Source organism: Dipteris shenzhenensis, chromosome 3 (assembly GCF_047967505.1).
Source record: "Dipteris shenzhenensis isolate YYH24624 ecotype China chromosome 3, Dip_SZ_1.0, whole genome shotgun sequence".
In the NCBI taxonomy this organism is placed as follows: domain Eukaryota; kingdom Viridiplantae; phylum Streptophyta; class Polypodiopsida; order Gleicheniales; family Dipteridaceae; genus Dipteris; species Dipteris shenzhenensis.
Window position 1 is genome coordinate 2,679,207 of NC_141598.1, and position 23,476 is coordinate 2,702,682.

Consider the following 23,476-nt stretch of genomic DNA (forward strand, 5'->3'; position numbering starts at 1 on the left):
CATCACACATTGCTGTTTGTACTAAAAAAAGAGTTATTAATAAAAGTGTTCTGGTGTGCTTGAATAATACAGGATCTTCAAAAACTATTGACAAATTGTTTCCTCTTTTACAATAAATCCTTTCTACAAGAGAGGCAATCAAGCCGTAAAATGACAGTTCATCAGGATTTTATATTTGTGATCCCAAAAAGACAATGTGTTTGGTAGAGCCTTAATTGGACACAGAAGTGGTGGATGTGAACATTGTGGAATAAGACATTTGGTTTCTACGTTCCTTTACATCAAGGAAAGGTTGTTTAAGGGCATCAGTGCAGGAGTACACAAAGTTTCAATAGTTTTATATTGAAACATACCTCATATCACCAAATGTTGTGTGTGTGGTAATGTGTGTTGGGGTGGGGTGCAGAAGAAGAAGAAGAAGAAGAATATATTATCGTCCTCTGAAGACCACTAGGTAGACTCAGGTTTGAACATACAATGCTGAGGTTGATAAGGGCATGCCTGTGACAGAGTTCACAGTCCCTCGATGGACAAAAAATAATTGTCTGGTTGCAAAGAGCCTATGAACTTCTTGAGGAATGAGCAACTCATCGAAATCACCTACAACTACCTGTATCGATGAAAATTCCGGTTACTTCTTTCATTGCATAAGAAAACCCCATGGCTCATATCACCAAGGGTAGACTCAGGTTTGAACATGCAATGCTGAGGTTGATAAGGACATGCCCGTGGCAGAGTTCAGTCACTCGACGGACAAAAAATAATTACCTGGTTGCAAAGAGGCTATGAGCTTCTTGAGGAATGAGCAACTCATCAAAATCACCTACAACTAACTGTATCAATGAAAATTCCTGTTACTTCTTTTGCTGCATAAGAAAATGCCATGGCTCATATCACCAAGGGTTGTGTGTGTGGTAATGTGTGTGTGTTGGGGTGCACAGAGAGAGAGAGAGAGAGAGAGAGAGACTCAGGTTTGAACATGCAATGCTGAGGTTGATAAGGGCGCCCATGACAGAGTTTACAGTCACTCGATGGACAAAAAATAATTACCTGGTTGCAAAGAGCCTATGAGCTTCTTGAGGAATGAGCAACTCATCGAAATCACTTACAACTACCTGTATCAATGAAAATTCCTGTTACTTCTTTCGTTGCATAAGAAAACCCCATGGCTTTTCAGGTTTGAAGAAACCTTCACACGAAAAAATCCACCAGTATGAGATGGTAAGGATGAACACTGAAGTGCAAGGCCATTTGCCCCTTTTGAGCAAGCACAATTTTCACAGAAGCAATGAACAAAAAGTAACATTCAAGTTAGTTCTCAAAACTTACTGGCCATCATCCATGTGGAAGAATGTCATAACCCTGTTCGAGTTAAATAACCAATGTAGCAAGGTAAATATCATGCATGATACTACTGATGCTGCCACAAGAACAGACTCAGTAACAACAACTAGACAGCAGACAAAGAATAATATTCATGAGCCTTGAACTGGCTTAAGCATAGGTATCTACCCCTCTGCTTGGGGATTAATTAATGTACATCGCATAACACAAGGCTATGCTGCTCGTCAAGGCAGTACCCAATATTATTTGACCAAGAAGATACATTAGATGGCAAGCGCCTTCCCTATCACATTAATCTTTGACGGAAAAAAGCTTTGCCCAGATGCTCTCTCTCTATTATTGCCCCACTTACCATTAGCAAAACATCCTAAATTCCAAAAGGTATCTCCATGTCCCACTTTCAAATATGGGAGCTTGTTCTCTGACCTTGCTGTGTGACAAGGAGATCTGAATAGGGTTGTGTTTTTCAAAGCAAGTGTTGATCCATACTTCCTATATGGTATTGGTAGTACTGAACAAGATTCGAAAATCCATTCCATAGTTCTAATACAATATGTGTGTGGGCATTTTGAATTTACAACATGCAAGTTAAAAGAAATACACACAACATAGACCATTACATGAATAATGATACTTATAGAAATTCCAAGACTCAGAAAAGCCAAAACATAATAACGTGCCTTCCAAGAAACTCCAGCAAACTGTGTCATAAAATTTCTCTAAATCAAGGAGTAGAAAAGCCAGGTCCTGACCACTATGTGTAGCGCACTCCCAAGCCTCCTAGAATGAAAAAATATCATAAAAATTACTATGGCCATGCAGAAAGCCTGTCTGTGTATCATGGATCAGATCAGGACGTAGTGGCTGCAGCTGAAGGCTGATGGGCTTTGCTAAGATTTTATAGGTTCTGCCCAACAATGTATTTCATCTCCACCATGACCAAATCCCCCCCCCCTCCGCACGCCCGTTAGGGAAAAGATGAATGCAACCCTCAGTAAGTGAAGGATCAATATCCACACAGAAAACGATTCGGTCAGAAGCAGGGCATTTGTGTTACGCTCAAGTTGAGGTAACATGACCTCGGAAGGGGCAATGGACATTTTCCTTTAAAGGATCAATGTTTGTATTATATTTGTTTGGGCTTCATGTAAATGGTCAAAAGGATTAATGTCAAGGTCCTTGATGAGGGTGACAAGGCACTGACTAGGATGGGTCCAAGGGTGTGGGTCTTAAATGCATTAAATGTGTAAATGTGCCTAGGCACAAGTGAATAAATGGATATCCCAAGAGAGGGGTATATGGTGCACCCTAGAATGACGACATGTGGCAGGCTAGATCCATCTAGGGATATGTGGGCTCTGTGTGTAGCATGCCGGGTTTTTTTCTACTTACGTATCTTTTGAGCTGCTACAGCAGAAATTGGCTGGGTGGAACATAACTCTGCCACCACCCGTGATTCCAAGTTAGATTTCAGTTTTGGTATGCGGGTTTTGGGTCAGAACATTTGGTATTAGAGTGGGTGATCGGAATAGGGAGATGAAGCTGTGGAAGAACGATGTGTGGAGCATCGGGCTGTGCTGAATTCTGGCAGACAAGGCTGTTGTTTGGATTTTTCATTTAGCCTTAGCGAGCTATGACCGCGAAGCCACTAGAGGAGCATGGATCTTGTCGTACGGGATCGAAGTAAAGACTAAGGCCATATGTCGTGCGGGTGTAGATCGTTCACTCCTGGTTTGTCAGCGTTGAGTGTGCGTTGGGGCATAGGGCATCGGAGTGGCGCACGTGAAGGTTCATGGATTGCTGCCTTCAGGGCTCCTTGGGATCGCGAGAGCTGGGTGTGGTAGCTAGAGATCCTTCAGCTATTGCATGTGAGGTGCACTCCATTAGATGAAGCAAGCAGCCTTTTTAACTGGCGTCATGCTTGGCGGGCAGGACTTTGGTTAACACCAAAGGCTGGAGCCAAAACATCGTATGGTGTGAGAGGCTGTTGGAATAGAGTTGGCGTTCGAACGGTGGGGTCAGTTGCTCTGCAAAGTTCGTGTGTTACGATAGTACAGTTGGCTTTGCTAGTTGTGGGCTCAGCTATTGGGCCTGGTAGCCAACAGAGCTATGTGCATTTGCTGTGAACTGTTCTTGGGGGAGCTTGGTTACATTTAGTCGCTGAATACGGGTCAAGACTACGCTCACGAAGACCTACCTGGTCAGCAGAAGCCAATTCGACGACACATATTTAAATTGGAGAAGAGGCCAGTCTCGTGCGTCTGCTCATATGCATGAATTAGCTAAAGGAGCTCGGCTGGTCATTGGGAGTTAACTGTGAGCTCATTTGCTTTAATGGTGATACGACTAGCGGTTGCAAACTAGAGGATTGTACGAGGTTTACGTTTTGTTTCCTTGCGCACAGTTGGCTTGACCAAGAACGTAATTGGGTATTGGAGTGGCTTGCAGGGACAAATTGATCTCTCCATGCAGCATGAATGAACAGGGAGCTTTCTATGCTTTTTAAAATCAATTGTGGTTTATGTTCATTCATTTTGCCTTAGGATTTGAGGTTTCTAAGATTGCAGAAGTTCCCCTAGCTTAGGGAAAAGCGGTTTTGGTTTGCAATTCGGTATATGCCTAGCTAGCTATAATTTTGGAATTTGGACTTTTGATTGTAGATACAGTTCAGGTGTGTAATTAAAAAAAAAAAAAAAAACCAATCGAAATTGAAGAAGCTTCTTGGGTGGATTCCGTAGAGTCGGGAGTCCGGCCAACCCCACAGGTGTTGCGCCCAACAGGCCATACACTGTCTGGTAGAATTGCATTATTGGAGGATGCCTTGCAACAGATTTATGTTAACAACAATTGCAAGCAAATGTAGGGCAATCCAAGCTCAGAAAAATGGTTCATAGTATGTCTACTAGACCATCTCGTGAAGAGAAAGGTAAAGCTCCAATGGATCCTGAAACCAGTGTTCATACAGTCGAGCCTAGGAGGGCTAAGGTGCCTAACATTGCCAATTATAGGCAAGATAAGTATTCTGGTCGGATGTTTGATCGTAGTTCCGATATCATAGAGACCTGGTTACACAAATGGGATGAGGCCTTTGCCATTTGTGAAATCACAAATGATATGAAGAAAATCCGCGACGCCACCCACATGTTTAATGAGGTAGCGGATAAATGGTGGAGAAAACAACAGAAAGATAGAGTGGCATCCACTACTTGAGAGGGGTTTAAAAAAGAATTTAGAAAACACTTCTTACCTCCCGACGAAGCATCCCGAGCTTGGGATCAGTATCGAAACCTTCGTCAGAGAAATTTATCAATGGCGGAATACACTGATAAGTTCAGAGAAAGTGTAATGAAAATTTATGAGCCTCTATCTCAGTTGGTGCAAGTAAATTATTTTATCTTTGGACTAAATGATCGGATCAAGATGGAAGTTCGGGCTAAGTATGTGAACACGCTAGATGAAGCAATTGCCATAGCCCTGAACTATGAGGATGCCAAAGGGAACAGACCAAGTGGGTTTGTGCAAGTTGGGACTTGGTATGAGTATCCAAAGAAAACTGGGTTTAAGAAGACGTGGATTAGCAAAGGAAGTGCCTCACAGCCTAGTGGTCAAGCCAAGCAGGCGAAGCCAGTTGAGACTCCTAAACCAAGTACCACCATTGGAGTGAAAAGAAAAGTAACAGAAGTCTTCTTTGAACCTAGAACAAAGAGAAAAAGCGAGGAGAGAAGGTTTGTGTTTGGATGCCTTCAGCCTCATCAGTGGAAAGATTGTCCAGGAAACAAGGATCGTCAGATGGTTGAGATGGTGATCTCAGAATGCGAGGTGGAAATGGAGGAAAGTCCTAGAGTAGAACAGATGCAGATTCAGCTAACGCGATCTTCTCAAAGGTCAGTACCTGTTTTGTTATGTGTGTTTGTGGCTAAGCTAGTAAACAATGCACTTGATAATATCCTATCAAAGCCCACACCAACGAGATATACAGCCTTTAACGATATGGAGTTAATTAAGATGAAGAGGCAAGTAGCTAATCATGACGTCATTGTGTTATATGACTCAATGTCAACGCACAATGTAATTAACTCCAAGCTTGTAAAGAGGCTAAAATTAAAGACTAGCCCATCTGATTATGCATACACAGTCAAAATAGCAAATGGAAGTTCAACTGAAATATAGAACCAAAAGGTTACCCAGTTGGAACTTCGAATTCAAGACTATGCAGAGAAGCTTGATTTTGAAATGACTAAGCTTGCTCATGCAGATATAGCCCTAGGTAAGGCTTGGCATTCTAGGAAGAATCTAGCCATAGATTGGAAAAAGCACATTTATCAGTTCAAGATGAATGATGTGTTATATGTCTTACAAGGTGAAAAAGATATACCTCAAGGACCATTGGTTTCCATGATGGAAGTTCGAAAAGCTCAAGAAGAGTTTTTATTTCTTTGTACAGCATCGGTAGAGCCGATTGATGGTCCTTCGGCTGGCAGTGGTGTTACCCAAAATGGAGAGATGGCCAAAGTTGGCTAATCAAATAGCAGAGGAGTTCTCTGATTGTTTTAGGGATGAGTTACCTTATGGGTTACCTCCAGAGCGGAATGTTCAGCATAAGATTGAACTAATCCCGGCAGTTATTTGTGTGAAATGTGATTGTTTGTGTTGTTCTTTCTTTTGTGAAAAAGTATATAAGCAAATTGTTTGAGACTCATTGGGACGCAAGATTGCGGATCTTACAGTATCTTGAGGATTTTAGACCTTTTATGACACTGGAGGGTGATCAAAGGACCAAGTCAATCTTCGAGGATGGAGTGACTCTGGTTGGGACGGAGGTCCAAACACGAGGAGATCTACTTCAAGATACGGCTTTACCCTAACTCGAGCGAATTCTTGGAGGAGCAAAAAATAACCAATCGTTGCCTTGTCTTCCCCAAAGGCAGAGTATCAGGTTGCTTGTGGTGCTACTTGTGAGGTGGTGTGACTGAGGAGGTCACTTGGCGAGATAGGCTTTCCGCAAAACGAACCCACAGTACATCAAGCATGACAACTAGAGCTGTATAGCTATGGTTCGGACTTGATATGAGTATCCAAAGAAAACTGGGTTTAAGAAGACGTGGATTAGCAAAGGAAGTGCCTCACAGCCTAGTGGTCAAGCCAAGCAGGCGAAGCCAGTTGAGACTCCTAAACCAAGTACCACCATTGGAGTGAAAAGAAAAGTAACAGAAGTCTTCTTTGAACCTAGAACAAAGAGAAAAAGCGAGGAGAGAAGGTTTGTGTTTGGATGCCTTCAGCCTCATCAGTGGAAAGATTGTCCAGGAAACAAGGATCGTCAGATGGTTGAGATGGTGATCTCAGAATGCGAGGTGGAAATGGAGGAAAGTCCTAGAGTAGAACAGATGCAGATTCAGCTAACGCGATCTTCTCAAAGGTCAGTACCTGTTTTGTTATGTGTGTTTGTGGCTAAGCTAGTAAACAATGCACTTGATAATATCCTATCAAAGCCCACACCAACGAGATATACAGCCTTTAACGATATGGAGTTAATTAAGATGAAGAGGCAAGTAGCTAATCATGACGTCATTGTGTTATATGACTCAACGTCAACGCACAATGTAATTAACTCCAAGCTTGTAAAGAGGCTAAAATTAAAGACTAGCCCATCTGATTATGCATACACAGTCAAAATAGCAAATGGAAGTTCAACTGAAATATAGAACCAAAAGGTTACCCAGTTGGAACTTCGAATTCAAGACTATGCAGAGAAGCTTGATTTTGAAATGACTAAGCTTGCTCATGCAGATATAGCCCTAGGTAAGGCTTGGCATTCTAGGAAGAATCTAGCCATAGATTGGAAAAAGCACATTTATCAGTTCAAGATGAATGATGTGTTATATGTCTTACAAGGTGAAAAAGATATACCTCAAGGACCATTGGTTTCCATGATGGAAGTTCGAAAAGCTCAAGAAGAGTTTTTGTTTCTTTGTACAGCATCGGTAGAGCCGATTGATGGTCCTTCGGCTGGCAGTGGTGTTACCCAAAATGGAGAGATGGCCAAAGTTGGCTAATCAAATAGCAGAGGAGTTCTCTGATTGTTTTAGGGATGAGTTACCTTATGGGTTACCTCCAGAGCGGAATGTTCAGCATAAGATTGAACTAATCCCGGCAGTTATTTGTGTGAAATATGATTGTTTGTGTTGTTCTTTCTTTTGTGAAAAAGTATATAAGCAAATTGTTTGAGACTCATTGGGACGCAAGATTGCGGATCTTGCAGTATCTTGAGGATTTTAGACCTTTTATGACACTGGAGGGTGATCAAAGGACCAAGTCAATCTTCGAGGATGGAGTGACTCTGGTTGGGACGGAGGTCCAAACACGAGGAGATCTACTTCAAGATACGGCTTTACCCTAACTCGAGCGAATTCTTGGAGGAGCAAAAAATAACCAATCGTTGCCTTGTCTTCCCTTAAGGCAGAGTATCAGGTTGCTTGTGGTGCTGTTTGTGAGGTGGTGTGACTGAGGAGGTCACTTGGCGAGATAGGCTTTCCGCAAAACGAACCCACAGTACATCAAGCATGACAACTAGAGCTGTATAGCTATGGTTCGGACTTGGTATGAGTATCCAAAGAAAACTGGGTTTAAGAAGACGTGGATTAGCAAAGGAAGTGCCTCACAGCCTAGTGGTCAAGCCAAGCAGGCGAAGCCAGTTGAGACTCCTAAACCAAGTACCACCATTGGAGTGAAAAGAAAAGTAACAGAAGTCTTCTTTGAACCTAGAACAAAGAGAAAAAGCAAGGAGAGAAGGTTTGTGTTTGGATGCCTTCAGCCTCATCAGTGGAAAGATTGTCCAGGAAACAAGGATCGTCAGATGGTTGAGATGGTGATCTCAGAATGCGAGGTGGAAATGGAGGAAAGTCCTAGAGTAGAACAGATGCAGATTCAGCTAACGCGATCTTCTCAAAGGTCAGTACCTGTTTTGTTATGTGTGTTTGTGGCTAAGCTAGTAAACAATGCACTTGATAATATCCTATCAAAGCCCACACCAACGAGATATACAGCCTTTAACGATATGGAGTTAATTAAGATGAAGAGGCAAGTAGCTAATCATGACGTCATTGTGTTATATGACTCAACGTCAACGCACAATGTAATTAACTCCAAGCTTGTAAAGAGGCTAAAATTAAAGACTAGCCCATCTGATTATGCATACACAGTCAAAATAGCAAATGGAAGTTCAACTGAAATATAGAACCAAAAGGTTACCCAATTGGAACTTCGAATTCAAGACTATGCAGAGAAGCTTGATTTTGAAATGACTAAGCTTGCTCATGCAGATATAGCCCTAGGTAAGGCTTGGCATTCTAGGAAGAATCTAGCCATAGATTGGAAAAAGCACATTTATCAGTTCAAGATGAATGATGTGTTATATGTCTTACAAGGTGAAAAAAATATACCTCAAGGACCATTGGTTTCCATGATGGAAGTTCGAAAAGCTCAAGAAGAGTTTTTGTTTCTTTGTACAGCATCGGTAGAGCCGATTGATGGTCCTTCGGCTGGCAGTGGTGTTACCCAAAATGGAGAGATGGCCAAAGTTGGCTAATCAAATAGCAGAGGAGTTCTCTGATTGTTTTAGGGATGAGTTACCTTATGGGTTACCTCCAGAGCGGAATGTTCAGCATAAGATTGAACTAATCCCGGCAGTTATTTGTGTGAAATGTGATTGTTTGTGTTGTTCTTTCTTTTGTGAAAAAGTATATAAGCAAATTGTTTGAGACTCATTGGGACGCAAGATTGCGGATCTTGCAGTATCTTGAGGATTTTAGACCTTTTATGACACTGGAGGGTGATCAAAGGACCAAGTCAATCTTCGAGGATGGAGTGACTCTGGTTGGGACGGAGGTCCAAACACGAGGAGATCTACTTCAAGATACGGCTTTACCCTAACTCGAGCGAATTCTTGGAGGAGCAAAAAATAACCAATCGTTGCCTTGTCTTCCCCTAAGGCAGAGTATCACGTTGCTTGTGGTGCTGCTTGTGAGGTGGTGTGACTGAGGAGGTCACTTGGCGAGATAGGCTTTCCGCAAAACGAACCCACAGTACATCAAGCATGACAACTAGAGCTGTATAGCTATGGTTCAGAATCCAATATTCCATGTCGGCACGGAGCATATAGAGATACAATATCAGTTTTTTTAAGCGAAGATTTTAGATGGTGACATCTTGCTAACTTTTTATTCAATAGAGGACAATGCGGCAGACCTCTTCACGAAGTCTCTTTCTCAACAGATGCTCTGTCAACTCCAGCTCACTGGGATTGGTTTCACACCTAGGAGATGAGAGGTGTTAGCATTCTATTCATCTCCTGTCTATAATATATCGTAGGAAGTGAGCGCCTGTGTTATAGGTGTACCTGCTCTGGCGAGAGGATAGCTTGTAGTTGTAGGCCCAGCCAAACAGTCAACCAGCTGACCAACAAAGCAACTAACCAGTAGACTAGCCCCTCCCCAACCTATAAATAGGGGCATATTACCCCACTATTGTAAAAGATTTTAGGGTTATATAGACCGACTAGTCAGCCCCTCCCCAGCCTTTTAATAGGGGCATATTACCCCACTATTGTAATAGATTTCAGTGTGTATAAAGCAGAGTTTATGTGCTTCTCTCTCTTGCATCTCTTGCGTGTGTTTGCTCTTAGAGTTTGTCTAGTTTTCGTTGCACATTTTGACACAGCCTACATCTATGGGTGCTTCAGGTTATATGCAATGGTCTAAATAGGAGCGGCGTCCTGCCTCCTTCGTGGACTCTTAGAAGGCTTTCAAGAACATCCTTAAGAACACATAAAATAAATGCCTTCTCACCCATACGACCACACGGAACATGCGGAGCTGAGTTAAGCGGGTCGAATTGCAATGCACGAACTGGGGAGGGCGAGGGCTTGTTAGCTCCGTACCTGAACGAATGGTTGAACTAGAATGCATGATCATGGGACCTGGAATAGCAATGTGGACCTGAGTTGAGCTGAGCCGAGCAAGCCATTGCAATGCATAGACTAGGAGGGCACAATCTCTATTGTTAGCTCTGTACCCGGCCGAACGGCACGGTCACGGGACCTTGAATAGTAGCGTGGAGCTGAGATGAGCTGAGCAAGTTGAACTACTTTCCGGTTTTGCCAATTTGTATGGTTGGATTTTAAACATTAATAAGTTCCTTTTCTCTGTTTAAAAAAAAAATCATGTAATGGATCTAGGGATACAATTCTCTACCACTCGTAATATTTATCTCCTAAGAATACTTTAAGCACCCTTGCTCCCCTCATGCGAAGGAAAAGTTTGTTTAAAGAAAGAAGCAAATTCTCAAGATTAAAACTAGTTCACAAGTACTACACTTTCAAATGTTGACACAAGAATCTTTGATATGATTCCCGAATCTTAAAAAGTACTTGCAAGGACTTCCAAGAACTAGAAAGAGGCAGTAGTGAATAGCTCCCAACCTTTGTAATGATCACAAATCAAGAGTACAAGCACAAACACACACACAATGAGAAAGAGAGAGAGAGAGATAGAGAGAGACACAGAGAGAGAGAGAAAGAGAGAGAGAGAGAGAGATCTTGCCTCATATTTGTTATTCCGATATGTGTAGACCACTTTTAGCTGCTTCACTTCTCCAGGGCATGGATCACAAAAGCCCATCAATCCTGATTTCTTGACTCCTCCATGAAGCTGTAAAGGAAACAATATATCCACATTGTTTAAGCAAAAGGATCACGACTCTTTCAAAGGGCAATTAAGAGGAGGATAGCATCGAATTAGACAATCATCTTGTTCAGCATGTGCTGCATCATTTCTAGTCCAACTATATCATTGAATATAACACAAGGGTCAAATGATAGTCCTCTTGGGCATGCAATACTATGGACATTTGAAAGTGAGGGAATGTCCTACTGGCTAAGCGGAGTTGCTGAAATAGTGAATCGTCACCCACTTATAGGTCATTGCTCTAGAGATTTTATCCCAAACAGTTACTAGCAGTTCCCAACCTCCAAGTACTAATGGTCTTCTTTGTTTCCTTGTTTCATTTGGTTGCTTTTATGTTTCTAGGGCAAGATCGTCCCTCCCAAATAGAGGCCTTATAAAGGAGGTTTGATTTATTGAAAGAAAGGCAGCAGCCCTTGAAGGAGCGCGGTCTCTTTTGCATGACACGATCCCGATCATCTCTCATTACACAAAATCTCACCCGTATAAAATTGACATCCTTATCACAATTGAGTAGCATTCAACCTTCCAAAGATAGTAACTGCCTATCTATTCTAGGAAAAATCTCTATAACTTCATACAACCAAGCATAGTAGGATTCAGTGTCACAAGAAACGTTTCTAGGTTTTGCTAGGAGTTTCGTCTAGAAACGGGTTAAAATTTTATATTTTATATAAATTATATATCAAACATAAATAATTCTCTCCAGATTCTCTCTCTCTATGTGAAAAGATCTCTCAGATACACACATACATACAACACTCTCAAAAGAGTCAAAAACAATGACAGTCTGGCACCAGGGCATTTCGCCCAATGCACTGGCGTTTTGCCCGTTTCGGTGAAACGTTTCTACACGTTTCGCTTGGGCGAAACGTGTTTTCTAGTCACAAAGAAAATGTTGGCAAGTAGCAAACGTTTGCTTCCCAGTCCTGTTTGAAACAACCATGGGCACTTTAAAGAACTATAATTTTTAATAGATGCATTATATATTGCAACTCCAAGCTACTAAAATTCAAACATCCTCATTAAAAAACAGAACCACTACCAAACTGCATGAGAGGGCTGAAGCCTATAGGCTGCAAGTCAGCAGTCAAGCTCAAGTGCCATTGCCTTATGGCCTTCATCATCCTCACCCCCTCCATTGTTGCAGGTGAAGCATGCCCAAAAAAATAACATGTTTGCAAACCCAACTATGCAATCAAGACATACCACAAGGATGTCATCCCCTTATCACACTTGACTAGGATTCAGTCCTTCATATGATAATAAAGTCCTATCTACTTTGTCATTAGACGATTGAGCATTCACTTGAATATTTTCTAAGAAAGGTTAGCAAACCTATTGTTTTCTTCAAGCTACTTTCTCAACTTCGCGATTATTAAAGCATTCATCTTTTGAGAACTTTTTCGCCCCTCCAAAAAAAAGAATCTTCTATTAGAAAACTTGACAATACAAATTCCGTGATTCAGAAATGAAGGGTGCTAACCATCTTGCAGCCTACCTCTCACTGTCTAAGCTCGCTTTGCAGGCAACAAGTTCCAACAGCCCCGGGGGAGTCGACAACCAATGGGATACCTCCGATCCATGACTTGTAGAAGGTGTCTACGGGCCAAGCCTTGCAAAACCACTCATGCCTTTCACCTCTCGCCTTCCTAAGCAGGGGGAGCAGCGTTTCAAGACACTAGCTCATTTAACAGAGGCACGCTTGCAGAGATAGATGCCGTGAAACCAATGTCGTGGCAAGAGGGGATTAAGGTGGCCCCAAATCTAGAGCATCCTTCTCAATTGTTCGACAAGTTCTCTAGGACAAGAGTGCCGCTCAGAGTACTCTTTAGGGCTAGACGCATTGGTCCCTACCCAACTTTTTATAGCATTGTCCATGGGCAACAGCTATTGTTAGAGTCAAAGCCAACGGATGTGGAACCCTAGGACAATGATGTCTTGGCCCTTGTGGCGTGGCATATGATTCGAATGATAGGCCGACAAGGAGATGATGGGCCATAGATCCCATTGCCAACAGGAAGGCAATCTTTCAATGGCGTTTGTGGGTTTGGGAGGACCGCCCCTTTATGAGAGATCCAGTGAGACCCGAGGAGTGGTTTTGTGTTTCTTGAGTGGAGAGCTCTAATAGGATGGAGGAGATAGGTCCTTTTCCTACACCACGCAGATAGGTAGGCAGCTCTAGCTTTAGGCCTCACCATGGAACCCATCCAAGAAGCATGACTGGTTACTGCCTTGCAGCTCAAAATGATTTGGTTGGGCTCCCTTGGGATCTTAGCCAAGGTACTGAGAATTAGTTCTAGGGGATAGTGGACTGGCTGATAGAGGGGAGGCACACCTTCCTCATCAAGGCAACTTCACTAGCATGCCTGATTGATGGCAAGTAGGTCACTAGAGAACATCCTTGACACCTCTCCCTTAAGGAGATCGCTGCTAGAGATCTCCCCAAAGGACAGCGCCTAGAAAACGATTGCTAGCATCAATACTTTGGCTCATCTAGGCGGCTTGTTGTAGTCTTGTCATGGGTGGACAAGAGCGGCTACCATTGTCAATATTTTGCCTGATATCATTTACACCTCGCAAACTATTTGGGAGCGAGTTGCAGAGGATTCCAGGACGGAGTGGGCAAGTCCATTATCCGAGGATTCCAGGATGGAGCAGGCAGGTCCATTGTCCTACTATGCCCCACTAATGTCCCCAACATGTGCCCCTTTTGGTCTGGGACCTCTTCAAGCCAAATAGCACACAAACTCGTCCCTACACTGCAGGCTATCCTATATGAGATAGGCTGAGTGCGTCTCTACACCCTCATCAAGCTTTACATCAATGGTGACCCCTTCCTTATTTGGAAGGCCTCTTAAAAAACCAACCAAGAGACTACTACCACTACCCACCTGTGCAGAGAGTTAGAAGCCCCCGTGGAAGTAGAAGCTTCCAAGGCTCCGTGCTCGGAGTGAGGCCTCCAATGATGAGCTTGCCCCACTTAGCATCTTTGGGTCCATAATGCTCATGCCTCCCTCTACCTAGGGAAGGATAATTGTCTGCTAGGCGACTTATACTAGGGTGCTTGAGCATATTGTGACCCTCGCCAGTGACCCTGGCCAGACGTGCAACAGAAATTCTACAGCAAGGAGAAGTGCTGGAAAACAGTTTGCAGCAGCAAAAACTCTTTCCAAATAAATTAACAACTGCAAGAACCGTTGAGCCGGCAACACCAATCCTGAAAACACTAATTTTGGTAAGCAGACATCCGGGCCTCTTGCTAAGAAGCCTCGTATCGATTCTCCCAAGCAATGTGACTGCTTCAAATGCGGCAAACTAGGTTACATGTTGAATGCTTGTCCTTTGAACCGTGGTTAGGGAAAGGGCAAAGCGGCTGTCCACTTAATTGAATCATGTACTCCAAGTAATCCTTGTGACATTGCTATTTTGGATGTCTTTTCTTCTGACATGAATTGTGAGAAATGTCTTTTCATTGTTGATATGTTTGGATCCCATAATCCATTTTGTTGATTTCACACCAACTTTCCTTCTACTGTCGTCATATATATGAGCATAAGCAATGCATCCAAAAACTCTAAGAAGCCCAATGTTGGCTTGTAACCAGTCAATGATCAAATAGTGTTTTTCCTTGTACAAGTTTTGTAGGTAGCCTATTCGACAAGTGATTCATTGTCTTGATGGTTTTCTCTCAATACTGAATTGACATATGTTTTCCATTAAGCATTACTCTAGCACTGTTTGTTCTTTCTTTCTAATCCGCATGGTGGGTTGGTCGAGTTTGTAATGTAGCCTCCCTACTTGTGAGCCCCCAAAGAGGAGAACAGGAAGGAGGTGCACTAAGAAGAACTGAGAGATGTCATAGTGGCAAAACTGAGAAAGAAAGCAGGGCTGCCACATGGGCACCATGCTAGATGTCATTTGTGTTCACAAGAATACCACATAGCAGCGACTGGAATAGCATCAGCCTAGAGCAAAGAAATCTTGCAAGGAAAGACATATGGAGCTGTTAGGGGCAGATTGGAGGGAAGCAAATATTGTTGCAGGATGGTTTGGAGATGATCAGGGGTACACAGAGAGAGAGAAGCTCATGACACTTTGTGCTAAAAAAAGAAACTCGCTACACTTTGTGAAAGAGAAACTCCACATACTTTGTGCTAGAGAGAGAAGCTCCTTACACTTTGTGAGGGAGGAACTCCTTACAATTTGTGAGAGAGGAACTCCATACACTTTGTGCTAGAGAGAGAAGCTCCTTACACATTGTGAGAGAAATTTGATCTAGAGAGAGAAAATCATTACACCTTCAAGAGGGAAAGTCCTTACACTATGTGCTAGAGAGAGAAACTTCTTACAATTTATGAGAGATGTCCAGAGCATGGCTGCAAGCAGCAAATAACTGCGCAGCAGTCGGCAGCAAAAGGCAACTGTTCCACAAGCTATTTGGAGCTGTAGGGGCTTGTTAGGGTGCATCACCAAGTCGCACACTGCAGAATAGATGCACAAGTACATGGACTTCCGTGTGGCAATTACGGACCCATGAACAGACATACTTGGCACACATGACAACATCCAACAAGAATTTATTTGCACAAACTATCACACCTTATAAGGCATGGACAGGTCGTAAGGTGGTTGTCTCGCACAGAAGAGAGTTCGACACCTAGCATATGTCCATATTCTGTCTCAGCCTCGAAATAAGCTTGAGGACAAGGCTGTCAAATGCATTTTCATTGGCTACAGCTCAAACACATTTTCATTGGTGGGTACAGATAATATCAGCCTAGTACAAGCAAGGTTATCATTAGCAGAGACGTGGTCTTTGCTGAAAACTCTGTCATGCCTTTGTTGGCTTGTCAAAAGTAGCTAACCATTGTTGCTCTAACGTATTCGATACATTGTTACCTTAGTTCAAGTCCGGATCAAACTTTGATGAGCCCACGGAGGCGCCTGTACGTGTAGTTCCTCAAGGTCGTTTTGAAGCCTTCTATCGCCGAATTTAGGGTTTGATGCGCTGCTGCTACATAGCCGCCTTCAACAGAGCCACTTCCGAGCTATTTCCAGCGCTCCAGCATACAAATACCAACCGACTTTCAGCTTGGTGATCTGCTGCAGCAATTTAGAGTCCCTTGCTAAGCAGCCTTATAGATTTCGAGACTTACCTTCGCACTTGGAGCATTCTACAACTACCGCTTTGCAGATTTCGGACCTGCTGTTGCGCTTTGGAACACCTACACACATCGACTAGTTGCTGAACGCCCACAAGAGCACTTCAACAAGTCGACTATTCAGACGATTTCGAAGCATGACAGATAATATCAGCCTAGTACAAGCAAGGTTATCATTAGCGAAGACGTGGTCTTTGCTGAAAACTCTGTCATGCCTTTGTTGGCTTGTCAAAAGTAGCTAACCATTGTTGCTCTCACGTATTCGATACATTGTTACCTTAGTTCAAGTCCGGATCAAACTTTGATGAGCCCACGGAGGCGCCTATACGTGTGGTTCCTCAAGGTCGTTTTGAAGCCTTCTATCGCAGAATTTAGGGTTTGATGCGCTGCTGCTGCATAGCCGCCTTAAACAGAGCCACTTCCGAGCTATTTCCAGCGCTCCAGCCTACAAATACCAACCGACTTTCAGCTTGGTGATCTGCTGCAGCAATTCAGAGTCAATTGCTAAGCAGCCTTATAGATTTCGAGACTTACCTTCGCACTTGGAGCATTCTACAACTACCGCTTTGCAGATTTCGGACCTGCTGTTGCGATTTGGAACACCTATACACATCGACTAGTTGCTGAACGCCCACAAGAGCACTTCAACAAGTCGACTATTCAGACGATTTCGAGGCATGACACAGTTTTGGGTTTCAGTTCAGCGGCTTCAACCTGTTTTGAGGACATTTGGAGCTGTCCTAAGCCGTTCTTTCATGGATTACACTGGTTTTTCTGACCTACAGCAGAAAACCCCTTCAACTCAGCCACAAGGAGGTGTGTCGTGCTGATATGCCTCCCATCGATCAGGTCACCATACGACTGAAGAGAGGGCTGTCATTAGGCAGCTGAAAACAGTCCCTAGCTGGCTGTTGGATACCTTAAAGGGCAGCAAACAAACGAAGCCTTTGCATGGCTGCACGAGGACCACCTATTGTCAAATGCAAGGACACTTAAGTGGAAGCTGCATTGATTGCCACCGCATGCAATGAAGAGCCACTGTGTCCAAAAAACGCTTTTGAGAACGGGAAATGGATGGATGCTATGCAATCCGAGTTATATTTAATACATCAGAATGGAACTTGGGAGTTGTGTGACTTGCTTAAAGGCAAGCACACCATAGGCACTATGTGGGTTTACAAACCCAAAAGTTTGACAGCAGTGTTAACGGCAATAAGGCCCACCTTGTTGCAAAAGGCTACCCACATCAATAGGGCATTGACTTGAGGGGACTTTTGCACCCACAGTTAGGTCAGTTGATACAGTTAGTACATGTAGCACTTCGGACAGTTAGGACACTTAGTCCAGTTAGGGCACTTAGCCCTAGAGTTTTGTTATGTTGGCTCTCTCTTGAGCCTCCATTCAATTGTACACCATTTTTCATTACAGCAAGTACTCTTTGAGCTTGAGCTCTCATCTCCTTGCTTCCTGTGTGCATTTCTTCCTATAGTGGTATCAAAGAAGGTTAGGGATCCACCCCTTAGCCATTTCCAGCCACCCCGATGCTGTTGGAGGCCCCTCTTGCATCGGCTCATTGTTATGCTCTAGCCGAGATAGCATGACCTCGGAAAGATCGGTGGGCATTTTCTCTTAGATGACCAACTTTTGTAATAATTAATGTGCGTAAATGAAATGGTCAAGAGAAGTAACTGCCAAGGTCCTAGGTGAGGGTGAAATGGCATTGACTAGGTGGTTCTGAGTGCTAAGGCCTAGGTGCACCTAAATGTGCAATAATGCCAAGGGGCAAAAGGTTTAAATGTGCCCCAAGAGAGGGGTAAATAGTGCACCAAGTGAAAAGGCTAAAATGATGACATGTGGCAAGGGGAACCATCTAGGGAGTTGTGGGTCTCGTGGATATGCATGAGGAAAAAAAGAAAAGACGTATCTCTTGAAAAATGTGATCCATGAGAGTATGGCTGGGTGGAAATAACTAGTGCCATCGCCCGTGATCTGCGAGAGAGTTAGAATAGGGAATGTGTCAATTGGTATCAGAGCTCAAGGCAAGGAAAGAGATCAAGGGAAGAGAGACAAGCTAGGTGACGGAAGAAAAGGCTTGGAGCGCAGAGGTGAAGCAAGGTTATCATTTGCATCGCCTGTTCGTGATGTGCGATGGACGGGAGGATCGGTGGCCGTGACGAAGACCTCCGTGGCGGGTGATAATCGGCTGTCCGTGACGGGGAACCTTCGTGGTGGCGGAGGATTTTGATCAGGTGTAGGGAATAGCGGAGCAGGTCGACCTTCTGCTGCGACGACGTGGCGTAGTGTTGACGGGCATCTCAGGTTGACGTTCTGCTGCGACGACGTGGCGTGGTGTTGACGGGCATTTACGCAGGCCTTCCTCCATCAGAGCGTTGTCCATCAATGAGCCTATGGGAATTCGGTCAGTCAACGAATTCCAGGCCTAGACCTCCCTGGTGGAGCACCGACGGGCGATGACCTGCGTATCATAACTGTCCTGACGAATTGGAGTGGTTGGAACAAAGTCGCAGTTGCAGGCCATATATTTACCATTATAATCCTGAGCGCAGTTAGCAGCAAATGCTTTTGACGTGATAGATTTGCGCACAGAAGAAATAAAGGAAGGCATGGGATCTTCTGAATGAACGCCCCTACTCAGTCTTCGTGGAGCTTCCAGGGAGCGTTTTTTTCCTCTTTTATAAAAAAATTCTGAGTTGCAGTCGATTCGTTCTGTACAGCAGGGACTGTCGTTTATCTTTTCTGTATAACAAAAGGGAAATCTTTAAAAAAAAAAAAAAACTATTTTCCCTTTTGAAACGATGGAGGCAGAAGAACAAGATTCCAGGGTGAATCCCAGTGAGTCTAGAGCACGGTCTACACAACAAATGTCACATCACACAACACCTACTTTGGTCGGTAGGATTTCGGTATTAGAAGATGCTTTACAGCAAATTATGAACCAGCAGCTTCAAGTGAATGCTGGTCAGAATGAGATCAGGGAGATGGTGCAAGCCTTGTCGGCTAGGCCATCTAGAATTGATAAGGGCAAAGCTCCAGCAGAGCCAGAGCCCAGTATACATTCATCAGAGCGTGCGAGGGTCAAGGTACCTAATATTGCTAATTATAGACCGGAGAAGTACGCTAGTCGAATGACCGAGCGCAGTTCTGATGTGATCGAGGTTTGGTTACACAAGTGGGAAGAAGCCTTCGCCATTTGTGAAATCAGATCTGATCTAAAGAAAATCCGTGAGGCCACTCACCTGTTTATTGAGGCAGCGGATAGATGGTGGATAAAGCAACAGAAGGATCAAGTTACTCCTACCACTTGGAAAGGGTTTAAAGCTGAATTTAAGGAACACTTTCTTCCACCTGACGAAGAGTCCTGAGCTTGGGATGCTTATAGAAATCTTCGTCAGAGGAGTCTGTCGGTGGCAGAGTACACTGACTCATTCAGGGAATGTGTCATGAAAATAACAAACCCTCTCCCTATGTCGGTTCAGTTAAAAGACTATATCTATGGACTGAACGACAAGATTAAAATGGAAGTTCAGGCTAAATATGTGACTACATTAGATGAATCTATTGCAGTAGCCCTGAACTATGAGGATGCCAGAGGCAGATCTAGTGGATTTGTGCAGGCACGGACTCAGTATGAGTACCCGAAAAAAGGGGGATTTCAGAGGAAATGGACTTCAAAGACAAGTGTCCGCAGCCAAGTGGCCAAACCAAGCAGGTGAAGCCGATTGAGGGACCAGCAAAAACAAGTACCACCGTTGGAGGGAAAAGGAAGATAACTCCAATGGCAGCCCGGGCTTGGTCAAAGTCCTCGTTGACCCCTGAACAAAAAGAGAAAGCTAGAAAAGAAGGATTGTGCTTCGGCTGCCTTTAGCGACATCAGTGGAAAGATTGTCCACTGAATAAAGACTGTCGCACGGCTAATATGATAATATCTGAATGCGACGTGGAAATGCAAGAGAGTCCCAATGCGGAACATATGCAGATGCAATTGGCGGGACCTTCTCAGAGGTTAGTACCTGTGTTGTTAAGTGTGTCTGTTACTAAGTTAGTAAGCGGTGCACCTGATAACATCCTTTCAAAGCCCGCAGCAACGGGGTATACGGTTTTCGATGAGCCCGAGTTGATTAAAATGAAAGGGCAAGTAGCCAGTCATGATGTGATTGTGTTGTTTGACTCAGCATCAACACACAATGTAATCAACTCAAAGCTTATTAAGAGGCTCAAGTTGAAAACTAGTCCGTCTGACTATGCCTATACAGTCAGAATGGCGGACGGAAGTTCAACTGAAGTATGGGACCAAAGGGTTACCCAGTTGGAACTTCGAATTCAGGACTATGTTGAGAAGCTGGACTTTGAATTGACCACACTTGCTCACGCAGATATAGCCCTAGGCATGGCTTGGCATTTTCGAAAAAATCCAACCATTGATTGGAAAAAGCATATTTACCAGTTCAAGATGAACGGGGTAGAATATGTTTTGCGAGGTGAAAAGGATTTACCTCGAGGACCATTGATTTCAGCCATGGAAATTCAGAAGACTCCGAAAGATTTTCTGTGTCTGTGTATAGCATCGGTAGAGTCGATTGATGATGCATCGACTAGCACTGAGGCTACCCAAGATGGGGAAATGGCCGAGTTGGCTAAAGAGATATCAGAGAAATTCTCTAAATGTTTTAGGGATGAACTACCTTATGGGTTACCTCCAAAGCGGAAAGTTCAGCATAAGATTGAACTGATCCCTAGGGCAGAACCTGTGAATAGACCTCCCTATAAAATGAGTTTTATTGAAGAGGCGGAGGTGCGTAGACAACTGGAAGAATACCTCAAGTGGGGCAGATTCAACTAAGTTTCTCACCTTTTGCTTCGCCAGTGATATTAAAGAAGAAAAAGAATGATACGTTTCGCCTCTGTATAGATTACAGAGCATTGAATAATATCACTGCTAAGCACATGTATCCGATGGCTCGGATTGATGATTTGCTAGATGCATTACATGGAGCCGTAATTTTAGGCAAGGTAGATCTTAAGTGTGGCTACCATCAGATCCAGATTAGAGCCGAGGATGTGCATAAAACCGCTTTCAGAAGCAGGTTTGGTCATTACGAGTTTTTGGTAATGCCCTTTGGACTTACCAATGCTCCAGCGACATTCGTCATGCTTATGAACGATTTGCTACGTCCGTATATCGGAAAGTTCGTAGTACATTTTATTGACGATATCCTGATATTCAGTAAAAGTATTACTGAGCATCGTGAACACTTAAGAGTAGTGTTCATTACTTTAAGGAAAGCCAATCTTTATGTAAATAAAAAGAAAACTATAATGTGTATGGTTAGGCTTGAATATTTAGGGTTCATAATTACTCCACAGGGGGTAGAAATGGATCCGAAGAAAGTGGCTGCGATACTAACTTGGCCAATCCCTCAGAGTCTGACCGCGTTGTTGCGATCATTCTTGGGATTTGTCCAGTTTTATAGAAGGCATATCAAAGAATATTCCGGAATAGTATCGCCATTGACTGATCTGACCTCAGATAAAGTACCTTTTATTTGGGGACAGAATAAACAAGAAAGTTTTAACACCATAAAACAAGCTGTGGTCACAGGACCGGTATTAAAAATAGTTGATCCCCAGAAACCATTGTTCCTAGAAACCGATGCAAGTGGCATTGCGGTAGGAGCAGTTCTCCTTCAAGAGGGAAGGCCATACTGCCTTTGAAAGCAAGAAGCTTTCTCCCTCAGAGAAATTGGCCAACTCATGAATTAGAGTTGTATGCAGTTATCCATGCTTTGAAAACATGGAGGCATTATTTGTATGGTTCAGAGTTTTATGTGGATGTGAATCATGATACTTTGAAACATTTTAGTAAACAGCCTGACTTGAGGGGCCGCCAAGCTAGGTGGGCAGAGCTCATGCAGGAGTTTAATTTAACGATTCGGTACCGAAGAGGAAAAGATAATAAGGTGGCTGATGTGTTGTCTCGCATTATGCGCAACCTGAGTTTCACGGTATTAGAGAGTGCTCTAATAACTGAGATTAGAGAAACTCAAAAAGTGGACGAGTTTGTCCAGAGCTTATGGCCTAAGGCTCATGTGTTAAAACCCGGGGAAAATGAAAGGGATGACCTGGCATCCAGAAAAGGCCAAACTTATGCAAGATATACCATAAGGGATGATATGCTGAAAAGAAATGGCAAGGTTGTAGTACCTAGTCAGAATGATCTCAGGCAGAGAGTCATTCGACAGTGCCATGATAGCCCGTGTGCGGGACATCCAGGGGTCGAGAAGACGTATGATCTCGTAAAGCGAGATTTCTTTTGGCCAAAGATGAAAAAGCATATTCATGAATATGTGACACGGTGTTTCTCGTGTCAGGTAAGTAAGGCCGAGCGGGTGAAGCCACCCGGACTTTTACAGCCCTTGGAAGTACCACTAAGTAAGTGGGAGAGCATTTCCATGGACTTTATTGTAGGGCTGCCTGCAACACAAGGAGGGTATGATTCTATTCTTGTGGTGGTTGATCGTCTAACCAAGATGGCTCACTTCATTCCGACTAGAGAGTCTGTTAGTGCCCCGCAAGTCGCGGATTTGTTTATTAGACATATACTTCGTCTGCATGGATTGCCTAGATCCATAGTGTCAGACAGAGATGTCAGATTTACCGGTCATTTTTGGACAACAATATTTGAGACACTAAGGATTGAGTTGGGAATGAGTAGTGGGGATCATCCTGAGACGGATGGTCAGACGGAGAGAGTCAACCAAACTTTAGAGGATATGCTGAGAGCATATGTGTCATTGAGGCAACATACGTGGGACAAGTGGTTGCCATTGTTGGAGTTTGCCTATAATGATAGAAAACATTCATCTACCGGGTTCAGTCCGGTAAAGCTGAACTATGGTTATAGACCAGCCAATCCAACTTGTGAAGGAAATAGAATGAGTGAGAGATAGCAAGAGAGAGTAAGAGAGCAGGAGGCTTGGAAGCTGAAGACGTAGTTGCAATAGAATAGAGTGAGAATACAACACACTGAAGGAAAAGATAAGGTTTTGTCCTAGTGACAAAACCTTAGTAGTCACTAACCATAGTTAGTGAACTAACTGCGGTTAGGGGAAAAAACCTCTTAATGAGGGAAAAGTGCCCCTAACTAGCTTATTGTATTACATTGGTCACTGCTGAATTATGTCTATAATTCTAACACCCCCCTGCAGTGCC

At 43.5% G+C, this 23,476-nt stretch overlaps 1 protein-coding gene across 1 annotated transcript in view; it reads right to left on the reverse strand.

Moving 5' to 3' along the window:
• Nucleotides 1-450: 450 nt before the first annotated feature.
• The window catches only part of OWL1 (DNAJ heat shock N-terminal domain-containing protein), a 145,530-nt gene continuing 122,504 nt past the window's right edge, over nucleotides 451-23,476 (reverse strand). Inside the window, exons 12-13 of the mRNA XM_087372999.1 lie at nucleotides 10,941-11,048; nucleotides 451-610 (exon numbers count right to left, since the gene is read on the reverse strand). Coding sequence (XP_087229125.1) covers nucleotides 461-610; nucleotides 10,941-11,048 — 258 coding nt within the window. The 3' untranslated portion in view covers nucleotides 451-460. The remainder of the gene's footprint in view (nucleotides 611-10,940; nucleotides 11,049-23,476) is intronic.